The sequence below is a fragment of the Pseudonaja textilis genome, chromosome 4 (genome assembly GCF_049901715.1).
Source record: "Pseudonaja textilis isolate UNSWEBS1 chromosome 4, rPseTex1.2, whole genome shotgun sequence".
Classification (NCBI taxonomy): domain Eukaryota; kingdom Metazoa; phylum Chordata; class Lepidosauria; order Squamata; family Elapidae; genus Pseudonaja; species Pseudonaja textilis.
In genome coordinates, this window is record NC_141993.1 from 65836532 (window position 1) to 65851943 (window position 15412).

The 15412-nt window shown below is 35.9% G+C and overlaps 1 protein-coding gene across 2 annotated transcripts in view; it reads right to left on the reverse strand.

Annotated features, from left to right (window-relative positions):
* PLOD2 (procollagen-lysine,2-oxoglutarate 5-dioxygenase 2) overlaps window positions 1–15412 on the reverse strand; it is a 67174-nt gene that overhangs the window by 27147 nt on the left and 24615 nt on the right. For both annotated transcript variants that reach the window (XM_026701580.2, XM_026701579.2), the window contains exons 2-4: window positions 15281–15372; window positions 10687–10823; window positions 900–1063 (exon numbers count right to left, since the gene is read on the reverse strand). In XM_026701580.2, the coding sequence (XP_026557365.1) occupies window positions 900–1063; window positions 10687–10823; window positions 15281–15372 (393 nt within the window). The remainder of the gene's footprint in view (window positions 1–899; window positions 1064–10686; window positions 10824–15280; window positions 15373–15412) is intronic.

Below are 15412 nucleotides of genomic sequence, written 5' to 3' on the forward strand. Positions count from 1 at the left end.
CATTATTTTAGCTGCAAAAAAACAAAACAATATATGTCTTAATGCAACAATACAAAGATTGATATGTTTATATATATGAGCATACTTTTGAATTATATACCCCAAACCTGAAACTTATATAAATTTGGATAATTCTGGCTAGAGTCATTAGATGACAGATAACCAAACAGCCAGTAACCATTTTAATTTACTAAAGTGTTACAGAGCAAGGCTATATCAGAAACATTGAGAAATTCAATTCAGCCCAGGAAAGGACAAAGGAGAAAATGAATCATTCCAGTAAAGAAAGGTTGTAGTTTCTATATTTAATCATCTTTGTTAGTGTCACAAAATGATAGGCTATTTGTGATAACCTTGCATACCTTGCAGTTAGGAGTATTTTTAGGAATGTTTTAAGAATTTTTAGGAATGTGCAAATTTGCCAAAGCAATTTTCCTTGCCTAAAAAACATTCTGAGGAATTTCTGCAACATTCTTCAAATGAGCTAATTGTGTAAGAAAACCCTATGCTGTTTTATAAATAGTGTCTCAGTTTCTGTCTTTAGCAATGGTCTTCAAAGTTGACAACCCTAAGATATGTGAATTTTGATGCCAGAATTCCTTAACAAGCACAAGAAATTCTGGGGGAATCAAGGAATTGAAATCTACGCATCTTAAAATTGCCAAGTTTGAAAAATACTGTCTCCTGCTTTTCTACCTTTGTCTTCCTTTTTGCCTACTTTAGCTCTTGATGATAAGGAAAGGAAATGAGAAATGAAATAAGCTTATCTGAAATTATTATTATTAATAATGTACATTTCCTCTTCAAAACGTTTCAAAATGTAATTAACAAAGAAAAATTTGCACAGCTTCCATTTTTCCCATGTAGGCAACAAAGACTTTTAGTTTCAAACTACCTACCTCCAGCATTAAGGAATCGTTTTCCACTGCGGACAATCGGGTATTTTTCAGACAATCTTTTATCGGGCCATATCAAACTATCTGCTGCAAATACAACTTTGTGATTAAGTTGCTGGAATTTCTTCAATAATTCCTTGGGTCCTCCAGCAAATATTACATCGTAGCTGAAGTTTGAAGAGAATAGAAAAAGTGACAGTTACAAAAAAAATTCATTTCAATAGCAGCATGAAATAAAAGAGAACAATTCTACCTTTATAGTGTAAAGATTCAGATGTTATTCAGATGTAAGCTTTACATTTAGAAAAATGAGACAACTCTTTTTTTTTTCACCTCATTCACTTAGCCTTAAATAGAATCAGGTTACTTCCAATTTTTCATTCAAAACAGGTCATGCTATTGAAAGGAATATATAGGTTAGCCTTTTCATCTATTTGCTTCTGTGCATTTATCACTGCAGCCATTTTTCCCCATCTTAATGTATTTCTAATATTGGAGCCAAAAGGAGAAAAAAAAGATTTTCTGAAAGAATTATAGACAAATAGCATGGGAGACAGACCATTTACTGTGCTTTTCAGTATGTTCCTTCTACTGCTGAGACCAATGTGCAGAAACCCCAACATTCCTCCCAAGTTTTCCAAGTAACTTTCATTTTTTGCCATATTTTCCAAGCTCATGAGAAATTCCATTCAATTCCCCATGGTATGTTTTAGAGTTTACAGTATTGTTGGAGGTGGTAGAACTGAAGCTGTTATCTTCTATTACATAATTTTCCCACATTCTGAAGCCTTCGTGGCTTAGTCCAAAACATGTCATGTAAGGAATTCTTTTAGGAAGCAGGGAAGTTAGAGCAGCTGCAAAGCCACAGAACAGGATATTTTTCCATCCTGTCCTATAGCTCCAAATACCACCTAGACCAATTACATTATATTACACAAATTACATGGTATTATTTACTCTTGTTATTTTAATATTTTTATCATTTTTTTATTTTTATTGTTGCCACCCAAAGTAGTCCTATGGCAAGATGGATGGAAAATACATTTAATAAATAAACAAACATTTCTTATTTGAAATAAGTTTCAATGGCAAAGTTTCTTTTGTTCAACCTAAATCAGGACTGATGGAAAAATGCATTTAAACGCTGGGCATTGGGTATAATGTGCCCTGTATTTTACATGCCCAGAAAGAAATCAGTTGAGAATAGTTTCCAAAATAGTTGGTTCTTAACCTTTAGCAATAATAATAGCACTTAGCCTTATATACTGCTTCACAGTGCTTTACAGCCCTCTCTAAGCAGTTTACAGAATCAGCTTATTGCTCCCAACAATCTGGGTCCTCATTTTACCAACCTTGGAAGGATGGAAGGCTGAGTCAACCTTGAGCCCACTGAGATTTGACCTGCCAAACTGCAGGTAGCCAGCAGTCAGCAGAAGTAGCCTGCAGTACTGCATTCTAATCCACCCTGGCTCTTTAATTTGTATTCTCAAACAAATCCCTGATAGATAATACCTAATGTAGACTCTCACATATGAAAGTTATGATCTATGCCAATTGAGTCTATGATTTTGTACATTTTTCTTCTCTGTCAGCTCCAAAGCATTTAAAACAAAACTAATGAGTTGTTTCAACCATAGTGCTTCTGATAAGCAGAAATGTATATGCGTTTTGGACTGAAAGATCACTTTAGTGTATTTGAAGATTATACTAGATGTGTGTGTTTTAAAATGGGAACAAAAATAAATTTAATTTAATTATAGTAAATGTAAGTTTAATTAAAATTAACCCTGAATATTAGATAAGCGTTTCTTCTTGGAGGAACCAAGTATAGAATGGCTTAGATTGGGATGGATCCCACCTAATGACTAGTGGGATTTGATTAATGAAGGCAACACTGACTGCTGGGAATTCCATTCCTAAGCAGTCATGTAACACCACACTTTATGAATGTATCGTTTAGTAATGGAAATTCTAGTTGTATTACTATTGTAATCTGAGGACTAGGAATATAGTATTTTGCAAATCTGCAGCTGCAACAATTTAAGAAAATTATTCTTCTGTGCACTTTCCAAAACTTCTGAAGAAAAATATTCCTATAGAATCTGAGAAGCAACATAATTCTAATGGAATGTTGTCTTTCAATCATTTTTCATCTTAAGTGTCAACATTATGTTTGCAAACAATTATATCAGAAATTTGTGCTGCCTTCAACCAGGGCTCATCTCAAAGTATCAGCTTTGGGGTTACAGTTGTTTGTTTTTTAAATAGATATTTCATGAAAAAGATTTTTAATACTCATTTTTGTAGAAGAACAATTTGGCATGATACCTCTGCAGAAATTTACACTCATGATATTAAATAACCCACAGTAATGTATGTTGTTCTGTGGCATCAGAATATTTCTTTTAATTCATTATGAAAAAAAGCTTACAAAATTGCCAGGATTTCTTCTGCAAACTCATTAAAATTAGAGAAGTATTAGAACAGTGTTTCTCAACAATGGCAACTTTAAGTTATGTGGATTTCAATTCACAGAATTGTGAGGATTAAAGTTGACTTTTAGCTCCCCCAATTCTGGGAGGTGAAATCCACATAGCTTTAAGTTGTCCAAGTTGAGATGGCCTTAGAACATGATCTAACAAATGACCCAATCTTATTCAACCAGATCTCTAATCCAGCACCATTGTGATACCTGCACTGTACTTTCTCTGCAAGTGCAATTAATACAGCAGCAACTTGATGAAATGTAGAGGCTGACTGTCTTTCCTTAAAGATACAACATTCATTTGCCATATCTATAACCATGGAATCATTGAATTAATTACTGTGTTTTTGTGTGTGCTTGTTTTATTCAATGTTATTCCTACTAGTTCACTGCCACTCTTCAAATATTTTCAAGGATTCCTATTCACCTCTAATGAACATATTATTCCACTTAAGTGGTACAAGCCAGGCTTCAATCTTCTTTATCTCCTTTTCTCTACATCATCACAAAACAACTATATTGTAGATGCAAAACAGTGGTGGGATTCATTTTTTTTACTACTGGTTCTGTGGGCAAGGCTTGGTGGACATGGCAGGGGAAGGATACTGTAAAATCTCCAGTCAGAGGGGGTAGTTGCTGGTTCTCCAAACTACTCAAAATTTCCACTACCAGTTTTCCAGAACTGGTCAAAACCTGCTGAATACCACCTCTGATGCAAACGCAGCACCTACGGGCCCTTGCAGTTGATCCATTCAATTCCTCAAACGGATACCATTTTTTTTGTAATCTTGAATCAGAACAACAGAGTTTAAAGGAACCTTGGAGATCTTCTAGTCCAACCCCCTAATCAAGTAGGAAACCAACTCAGACAAATGGTTTGTCCAATCTCTTCTTAAAAACCTCTTGTGTTGGAGCATCCACAACTTTAGGACACAAGGCATTCCACTGATTAATTGTTCTCACTGTCAGGAAGTTTATTCTTACTTGTAGGTTGGTTCTCTCCAGGAGTGGGATTCTACCAGTTCGCACCTATTCTCTAGAACTGGTTGTTAACCTTCCAAGCAGTTCAGAGAAGAAATTACTGGCCTAATCCTGTAAGGAAGGCAGGAAGGACACATTCTGGTACTGCTAACATTAACCCTTATTACATTCTTGGCAGGACTAGACTTCCTGCCTCAGGAACCTCTCTGGAGTTTTTTTCCCTTCCTTTACTGCTACTTTGCTTGTGTGGAGTGGCCATTCAAAATTACAATGGCACTGAAAAAAATGACTTATGACCATTTGCAACTGTTGCAACATCCCCACAGTCATGAGAGGCCAAGCGAGGAGATGGGTGCCTCGATGTGAGTGATATTGAGTTGGCCATGGCCAGCCAATAACATGACCACCAAGCCATGTCCATCCAGTCACATGACCACCAAGCCACGCCCACCACCTAAGCCACGCCCACAGAACCGGTTGTTAAAAAATTTGAATACCACCCCTAGTTCTCTCCTTAATTAGTTTCAATCAAATAGAACTGTGCAAAATTATACTCTTTATCTATTCCTATTTCCTGCTTTTAATATTTCTATCTTTTTAATCTTTCACACTGCATTCTCTCACTGATGCTCCAAATGTTTGAAGTATTTCTGCCTTTTTTATTTTCATCTTATTCTTAACCATGAAACAGAAAATGTAATTTTGTTTTAAACCTGAAACAAACACAGAGTGTCTCTAAAGTCCTGCCAAACTGTTCTGGGTTAGCCATTGGCCACAACTGGCCAGAAACAAAACAGGAATTGTAGAACTCCGTGTGCTGTTTGGATTTTGGCTAAAACAAAAACTGCAGGGATCCTGGAACAATCTCATGGAGTAAGAAGGGCAAGACTATTACTCATTCTTTCTCTGCTGTCCTCCCAGAGCAACTCCCAATGCAACATATCCTAGTATTTACAATTCCCTCCAGATCTTTTCTCTCTCTTTAGCTGCAGTCAGTGATTTGGGGAGGCATTCTTCACTTCCATCCCATGGCCTGCCTTTCTTTCTTTCTTTCTTTCTTTCTTTCTTTCTTTCTTTCTTTCTTTCTTTCTTTCTTTCTTTTCTTTCTTTCTGCCTCTTCCCAGCCTCTATCATTCATTTCTCAGAATTGCACTTTCCATTGCCATCAATATTCCAATGCTTTTCTTTCTCTAAAATGTTAATGCTACACCTAGCCATTTTTCCATTTCCCCCCTTTTATTATACCATTGTTATATTGTTTCAACACAGTGATATTTGTACAGCATTAATTAAAATTACTAGCATTCTATTTTTTGATAAAGTATTACCAATAAAAAGAGAAAGAAATGTTCTATCAGGATTAATTATAAGTTATAATATTGATATTAAATGCATTAAATTATCTGACTTTTTCATATGCTATTGAGTATAAGATAAAAAAAGAAAAAATACTGCAGATCACATTGAAGGATATTTTTTAATGCTATAAAGGTATGGATCTGGAGCTAGTTACTTAGTATTGAAGTCTCCATTTAATAATTGCTAATAAAATAAAAGAGAAAAATAAGATAACCAATAAGAAAGAAGTAAGAAAACCAATTAGCTAGAATTAGGAGGAGAAAGGAAAGGGGGAGGGTGAGAAGGGGAAGGAATAGGAATAAAAATAAGACAGAACCATGAAATTAAAATTGAATATACAGGCAGTATATGATCCTATTATTACAATGGTTGGAATCCCAAGTTTCACTTAAAAATTGAAAAGTATTTCAAAAATCAAATAACTTTCATTAAAATTTTCTTTTGAAAATGTACTAATTGAATGTAGAATATGTTGAATAGAGAAGAAATATTCTGAAAAGACAACAACTAAACATGTACATTGTTTTGCTTACCCATACTCTAAGAAGTATATCAAAATGACGTTTAATGTAAGGTTAAGATCTTGAACTAGAAACTGGGACACCATAGGTTCTATGAAAACTGTCTGAATTATTTTCACTACAATTTTACTATAGTCACCTCACTCTCAGTCCAACTGCCTTGAGTTGTACAAAAATAAAGGCAGGATATTCATCTATAAATAAAAAGTGACCAGAGTTCTGTCAAAGAATGAAAAGCTTTCCAAGTTAATCACTAAAATAGATCCCTAAATTATAACAATTCCTTAATTGTAACCACTACAAAGCTGCCCAGGGTTGGGGTTTGATAACCCCCTTTTCCCTGAAAAAGCTTGGTTGAGACATTGTTATATGATTCATCTAGCTATTTCCATTTTCATGTTTATGCTTACTAAAACATATTCTTAGTAATTATGATAAAAGGAAAATGTAAACTTACTTGGCCATTAAGAGAAAACATGTCCTTCAGCATATGAGCAAGGAAAGAAATGTTCTCAGTATTTTATCCTTATCAACAACTCAGTATAGAACTTGTAGTCATTTTAACTGAGTAAAATAGAGATCTTGGAGGTTTCCTAATCCAATCCCAAGTATTTGCATATATAGGGTAAGAGGCTTTACAAGTACCACTAAAATAGTCCTATATGGCCAGGAGTCGTATAGTTCCAGTTATATTCTAAAGACTAGAAATGTTTTCTATAATTCAGGAGTAAGAAGTATTTTATGCTGAGATCTGCACTTTTGAACAGCATGTCCGGACCTTCAGTTCAAAAAGGAGACAGGCTAATACAAACCCTGGGTTTCCATTAATTTACATTTCATTAACATCTAGTTCATTTTAAGAGTTAATTTTATCCTTCTTCATTAATTTCATAATCCACCATATCATATTAAACCCTCAATTTAGTGACAATTATGGAAAGCTTTGAGAGTTTCACTCAATACTTGGAATGAATTTAGCCCTAAGAAAGAGGATGTTTTCTGTTCTCTGAGGACTAAATAAGGCTTTAGCTTTCAGCACAAACTCTGTGTCTCACAGATGTTACTATTTAAAACGTATTGCTTTGCAGAATCTCTCTTCACATCTGAATATTTATTTCTGTAAAAAAACTTTAAATGGTATTCTATGTCTGGATACCTAGTTCAATGTATATTGTTGGAAAAATTATTGCTAAAGTATTGATTTTTCTAGAAATTACAATAAATTAAAATGAAAAGGTACAATAGTGTCCATATTATTCCAAAAATATATGCATTGACAGAAATGTTTGTAAAATGAAGCATAAACCATTTTTTTAATACAATATTTAAACATTTTATTTGTGTTCCAAGAGACAGACAGAAAGACAGAGAGACAGACAGTCAAACAGACAGAAAGAGAGGGGGGAGGGAGAGAGATAATAGACAGATAGAGATGGTATCCATTTTCTTTTCAGAATGTCAAAAGCACTTCTTTACATCATGGATATAAAGGAGAATTTCCACTATCTATCTCCCAGGGTCAGTAATAATCTCTAGACTCCAAGTTTAAACTGCGCAAGACAAATTCATAACCTTCTAGAATCTGAAATACAAGACAAAAATGCAGCCATTATTTTGCTCATTAATTGTTTTTTAAAAAAATGCTAATTCTCCCTTCTATGGGTTTTAATCAGAAAAGAAAATCATAGCAATAATCAACTAAAAAAATACAATTATAGGTAAAATTCATTAGCTTTTTCATTAAGTATTCATACAATAACCCAAGATTTATCCTAACTGTGACTAAACAACTAGCCTGTTTCTCCAACAATACAGCCTCCCCCAATAGGAAGTCCCAGCATGTTTTATAGGCATGAAATGAAATTAAGCCCCTCCCCCCAAATTAAGGCCTATATTAAAACATGCGAAATGGGGGGGGAATGGTGGGGGGGCTTGCCATTAGGAAGTACTTTTGTTGGTGCGGATATGGTGCTGCCTCCGTTGACCCTGATACGAAGTGCCCTACCAACGCCAAGGTCAACATCCAAGCTGTCGCCGCCTGCCCGAAGATGCAAGGGGGGGAAATTAAGTCACCCCCGAAAAGACGGCCTAGCCATTTTGGGGGGGCTCAAAAGAAAATAAGACCCGGCCTTATTATATGAGAAACACGGTATGTGTATTCTACATAATAAAAGACCAGAATTCACAGCCTTTTTCTAGTCCTCATGAACTTATTTATTTCTGTCTTTTAAAAACAGTGATGCATAATAATGGAGAATATAACTATATAACTACAAAATTCATATTTGCCTATCAATATAAAAACCATCTAATGGCAATTCAGGCTCCCCAAGAATCCCAAACTTGGACACTACTTATTTCTCATGTCTGTTGTCAAAAACATTCCATAAATTGCTCAGAGTCTCTTAGGTAATTAGGATGATATAGAAATGTGATAAATATATAAATTCCACTGCATCTTTATGTAGAATGCTCATTGGTATATCTAATGTTATATTGTTGTAAACAGCCCAGAGTCACTGATAGTCAGTGGTTGCCATATAAATCTAATTAATTAAGTACTAATTCCAGAAAATTTTCCCAAGCCGAGTTCTATTCTCCATACCTTTGTTCTCAAGATATTTTTAAAAAAACAATAAATTACTTTCTAAAGAATTTATACCTTTTGTGTAAATCCTTGCTATACCTTTCTACCAAGATACATAATGTTATGGAATAAGATGCAACAGACCACATAGAAGGGAAATGCATACATGTGTTTCATCCTTGTGCATCATATACATAAACTATAGTCACAAGCTGCTGGATAGTTTACTTTCCATTTCTCCAAAAAATTCTGACTGGCATGCATTCTTTGATCATAGCAAGCAAATATTCTAATGGTTAAGGATTAAATGGATGCTCTACTATTAGGATCAGAACAGAGCAACAATTAATTATATCAAAAGTTATGGGAAATAAGTTTGCAGCAATAACAAAGCACAACACACATAAATAAATCAGAATTAGGATACAAATACAGTATATTAAGTAACAGAAAATGCAACATCAAAAGACTTAGAATTGGAAAATAAAGACAGTTCAGATTATTAAGAGGTGGCATATTACACTCTGTTGCAAAGAGCAGTTTTGTAATACCTGTTAACAAGCTATGACTCTTGTAAAAGGGCATATAATGAACTTAGATTAGAAATTTGATAAATAAGTGAAAATAAGTAAATGATAAGGGTAAATTACTTCTGTAATTCTTCCCAGAAAAGTATATGATTCAGTTTTTAGAAGTTCAGCTTGACTTGAGTTTTATCTTTTAAGAGCTACTAATCCTATTTGGAAGATACCAGACAGTGAAAGAAAAGAAATTTGCGTTTGGATTTCCTCTGTTTCCAAAAACCATCTGGTTGATGCTACAAACCTCCCTCTGGGAAAGTTGGCCAAACCAGAGACTGAGATAAAGAACAATGCAAAATAAGGAATAGGTGACAGAGAAACAAAAGTGGCAGCTGGCTCATAGCTACATTTTTCCTCTTTTCAAAGCTGAAAACATTAAGGTGGTGACATGATCCAGATGCAACCCAGAGCACAGCTTTCCAGAGAAACGTTTTTCTTTACCACAAAGCAGAATGACCTCATGTTATTCTGCTGGTTTCTTCTACCCTTTCTCTGTCCCAGAAAAGAATTATCCAGACTATTTGTTAAAGTAGTCATAAAGCAGTAAGGGGGGAGGAGGATATGTTGGGATAGTCAGATTGCTTTTGTTAATTTGTTCTAATTATTTGTTTTTAATTAGTCCAGAGGTTAACTGTGTGCTGACCACTTCCCTAAAAGTAAAAAATATATTAACAAAAATGTATTAATAAAACAAAGGCAAAGTGGGACACTTAAATCCCCCTCTATATTTGTGACCCTGAAAATTAAACACACTTTGCATTTCTTCCAAATATCAATGACAAATGCTAAAATTCTTGTCTGACCCAAAGATACAATACTTCTTGTTTTATACTTGTAGGAAATATTTCCAGAGCAGAAAGACAAGTGTCAGTATCTGATTCAGTATCTGATTTTCCATTTCAGGTTTGGAAAATTGATATTACCTAGCAACAGTTTCTATGCATTTAATATTGCAAGTTAAAAAGACATGTTGCCCAATCTTTTCTGACAGAAAGGACTAACTCATAGAAAAAAAATGAGCTGTACAATTCTGGACTGCATTACTCCTAAAATCCTAATAATCTCTTTGGCATCTGCAATAACTGCAAGTCTTTGACAATGTTTTATGTCTGTAAGTCCACTTGAAAATAAATTGGACATAGAAAACAGATTCTATCTCTGCTCCTTAAGAGAGACTTGGGCAGCAGAAAAGATCCAGCATGATGAATGAAACTAATAATGTTAGCACTTTCCCTATGACTAAAATATGAAACCCAAAAGAAGGAATTCTTCTTACCAGTCCACATACATAACCACCAAATCTTCCTGATCAGCATATGTCTCCAATGCAGATTTTATCAGACGTACTTTCTGGCCTCCACCAATAGAATTCAGTCCATCTCTTCCTTTCCACTTTTCACCTTTGCCTAAGACCTAGAAAGAGAAATAACATGGTTTTTATTTTTATTTTTTTTCAGGGGGAGGGAGAGAGGGAGGAAGGGAGAATTATTACAATATATATTGCCATCATTTCAGTAGTTAACAGGAACACTGACAATTGGGCTGTGTCAGTGTCAACCAGGGGTGGGATTCTACCATTTTCGCACCTATTCACTAGAACCAGTTGTTAACATTCTAAACAGTTCGGAGAGCCAGTTGTTAGAAGAAATTACTGGCCTAATCCTGTAAGGGGAGAAAGAGGACGTGGGGAACAGAAAGCCAGGAGAGCGAGTGAGCAAGTGAGCGACCGGGCAACTGGGATGGGGGCGTGGCCAGCCACTGGTTCGGTGACCCATGCCAAATAACTGCTACCAGTTTGCCTGAGTAGGTGCTAACTGGTTGAGTACCACCTCTGCTTTGTCCACAAAAAAAATTGAAAGCTGACATTTACCTATGATTTTGAGTGGAATTCAGTCAAAAACTGTAATACTTATAGTCTTCTACTTGCAACCATACATTCAATGACTTTTCAAAGTTACAGTGACACTGAAAAAATGACTTATGATCTCTTCTTACATATATGACTATTCCAACATATCCACAGTCACACAATCGGACTTTAGGGCCATGTTGGCAAACCTAATGCCATGTGTGCCGGAAGTGGCACACAGAGCCATTTCTCCCAGTATGAGAGAGATTGCCTGGAGAAGCCACACTGTGCATGCGTGTGTGCACCGCCACCCGACAGCTGATTGTCAGGTATCTGGCACAAATGCACAGGGGGGCAGAGGGGGCTGCGCGGGAGATGCATGTGCATGTGCAGAGATGCGCTGCACATGAGGGGGTTGTGCACATGTGCAAAAGTGCTGCATGCTAGGGAGAATCATGCATTCATGCGCAAACATGCTGCATGTGAGGGGGAGTTGCACATGCATGCGCAGGCATGTGGCACACTAGGGATGGAATCACACACACATGCGCAGACATGCTGCATGCAAGGGGGAACCACACATGCATGCACAGGGGGCATGGGGAGCCCCAGCGCGCATTGCCTTTTGGGTGACGGCATGCAAGCGAGAGCAAGTTAGCACACACGCAATTATCAGCTCGGGAGCTGAAAAAGGTTAGCCACCACTGCTTTGGGGGCTTGAGATGCAGCATGTATTTACAATGGCTTCAGCATCCCAAGACCCTTGGATTATCATTTGCAACCTTCTTAGGGAACTTCTAATACATAAAGTCAATGGGGAAGCCAGATTCAGTTAAGTACCTTGTGATTCACTTAACAGCTGTAGTGATTCATTTAATAACCATGGAAAAAAAGAATATATTTTTGGGGCATGACTCACTTAACTGCTTTGCTTAGCAATGGAATTTAGATTCATTTGTGGTCATAAGACATATAGATATAAGTCTTATATACTACTTACATTAAGAAATCTTATCAACTTGGAAAAATAATAATAAAACAATTTCCAATTTCCTTTTCCCAGGTCTAAGAAACTTACACTCCTATTATTCTGTACCATCATTCTGTTTACAGTGGCCTTCTGCCCAAGTCAAATATTTGCTTACAAAAGTTTGTGGAATATTATATTATATTATATTATATTATATTATATTATATTATATTATATTATATTATTATATATAATAAAATATATTCTATTCTATTTTAAGAGTTGTAAACTCCCTCTCTCTTGCTATAAGATAATGCTGTTTGTAACTTCATGTAAAAGATAAAATGGGGAGAGTTACTATATGGTTAAGAATATTCTCTCATATTTGAAGACTGGTGTCATTGGTTTCTGTAGTTTGGCATACAGAAAATTTATGAGTAGTGAAATGCTGCCTTAATATGGATTAACTTTGGAGGGCATGATATTTGAAAAAGTATATATATGCATGATAGGCTTCACTTTTAACTTTTCTTTTTTTTAAGGAAAGGATAGTTGACTCCTGACTCCACTTGTGTTAAAAGAACTGATTGATATTTACAACATAGGCTTGGAATTAAAATAACAAAAATAGCAAAAGAACCAAAAGTTAGGGTAGACTGAGGAGAGTTGCTCCTTTTTGTGCAAATCAGGAAAAAGCTTCTGGTGCTTTATCTATATTCCTTTACATTGCACTAATGCCTTTAAAAATGCCTAAAAGCCTAAACATGTTTTTACACTATTGTAGCTACTTTTATACTAAGCTACAGAATGCTCAATGACTTTTACATGATCTGATATTTATTGAAGAGTCTGGTTCTGAACTTCAAAAAAATTGAGACAGGATCAAGGTTTTAATAGGTACAAAACATTAGAACAAAGATGGTCTTTCTTGTCTTCTTTAGTCCTTTTGATAGAGATTACAAAGCTTTTTTCTCAAGCCACTAACTAGGTATAGTAAACTAGAAAAATGGAAGAAAGCTCACATCTGATATCCCAATTTTCAATTGGTATTTAGATTGGTATGAAAAGTAAATTTAGTTGTTTTTTAAGAGCTTATAAACAAGTTGGAAACAGTCTAAATATGTTAGGTGAATCAATTATTCTCTGCACAAATGAACTGTGTTCTTTCATTCTTAAATATGTTATATTTTCTCCTTTTCAAAGAGATCCTTTGTAAGAATAAGCAATACATGTATAGGCATCTTCCAGAGGGGTGCGATGGCCTAGAGGTGGAACTCCCATCTCACAATCAGGAGGATGTGAGTTTGATCCTAGGTAGAGGAAGATATTTATCTCTCTGGGCACAATCAGAATATATCTGCTCAACAAAATTCTCCATTGGCGATAGGAAGAATATCTGGCCAGTAAATACTATGCTAACTCCATTCAGTTGCCCAGACTTCACCCCACAAGGGGGTATGGGGTCATTAAAAGAAGATGATGTATAGGCATCTTCCACTTGATCAGTTGTTGCCTTATTTTAAAGTTACCAAACCATGACTATGTTTGAAGTCTTTTAAGCAGGGGTGGGATTCAGCCCGGTTCAGGCAAACCAAATTTTACATCCAGTTTGGCGAACCAGTAGTTCTGATGACCCACTAGTCTCATCCACCATGCCCCGTCCCTCCCAGGAGTCCCCACGAGGCCTGTCTGGCTCCCAGGTAAGTGTAGGAGGCCTCCTGGGAGCCCATATTAGCTTATAGGAGGCTTCAGGGAGGCTTTCTAGGGCACAGGGAGTCCGGCGCTGCCCTCCACTCCCGACTTTGGCTGTCAGGAGGCTCCAGGGAGGCCTTCAAGGGAGAAAGGAAGAAAAGAAAGAGAAAGAAAGAGAAAGAAAGAAAGAAAGAAAGAAAGAAAGAAAGAAAGAAAGAAAGAAAGAAAGAAAGAGGGAGGGAAAGGATAAAGAAAGAGGGAGGGAGGGAAGGGAAGGGAGAAAGAAAAAGGGAGGGAAGGAAGGGAGAAAGAGGGAAAGGAAATTGAATGAGATATGGAGAGATAGAGGAATGGATGGATAGAGGGAAGGAGGGATGGAGGGAGGGATAGAGAGAAAAAGGAGAGGAAGGACCACAAACCCTGGCACTAGATGTAGCTTCAGCGGATACTCTGAAAAAAGCACAGCAATCCAGGGCTGGATGTTATTTAGTTCAACCCCCTGTCTCCAGCAGGAGACATCTGGGTTATTTTGGTGCCTCACCCATTACATGACCACCAAGTCATGTCCATCAAGCCAAGCCCACAGAACTGGTTGTTAAAAAATTTGAATCCCACCCGCTTTTAAGCACATAATTTTGAAACATGCTTATGCTGTTCATAAAAAAAGTTTTTACTGACAACACAAAGAACAATCCAGTTTCCACTCCAATTTTTCAATATCTCTGTAATACTAATTGGATAAAAAAATCTGTTTTAGTTTAAAGAAAATCTGATTGAAAGATCATGCCCTGAAAATCTTGGTAATATTCATTTGTAAATGATGGTGCTAAGCTAAAGAGACCATTATTGTTACATGTGTATTGACTAAATCACAGAAACAAGTATCTTACTGAATCAAGGAGTCAGAATAAAATCATCAAACCAAAAACAAATTACACTGAGATGGCAAGAGGTGATATTGTTAATATGAAATTATGGAATAAAAAGGAATATTTTGGAATCATAACAGATGCAAGGATCATGAAGATAATTGAGTGGAAACAGAAAAAGGTAATATTTACAGACTGTTAAAAATCTTGCCAACATTTCGGTCTATAACTCTTTGAAACTGTCTCCTTAAATGGGTAAAAGACAGCATGTAGAAGATTAAGAGCTAGGCAACACTAACAAAGTATTATAGAAGGAAATAATATTGGGCTGGCAAACACATGCAACATACAGAAAGATTTTCTGATTTCATTCTATTTTTTCATTTTAGCATAGTATAACCTAATGCATACATTCCCCATATATATGTGTGCATATATACACAGAGTGGAAAATGTCTACATCGTGAAAGGGCAAATGAACACACAATACCTTTACTGTGTAGTTGAAGTGATTTGCTGATTGCATAAATCGGTGGAAGCCATCTGTTTCCTTCGTTGCAATAGTTAGAATTAAAAGTTTATCTAGTGAAGGAAAAAAGAGAAGACATTTGTTCCTGATTGA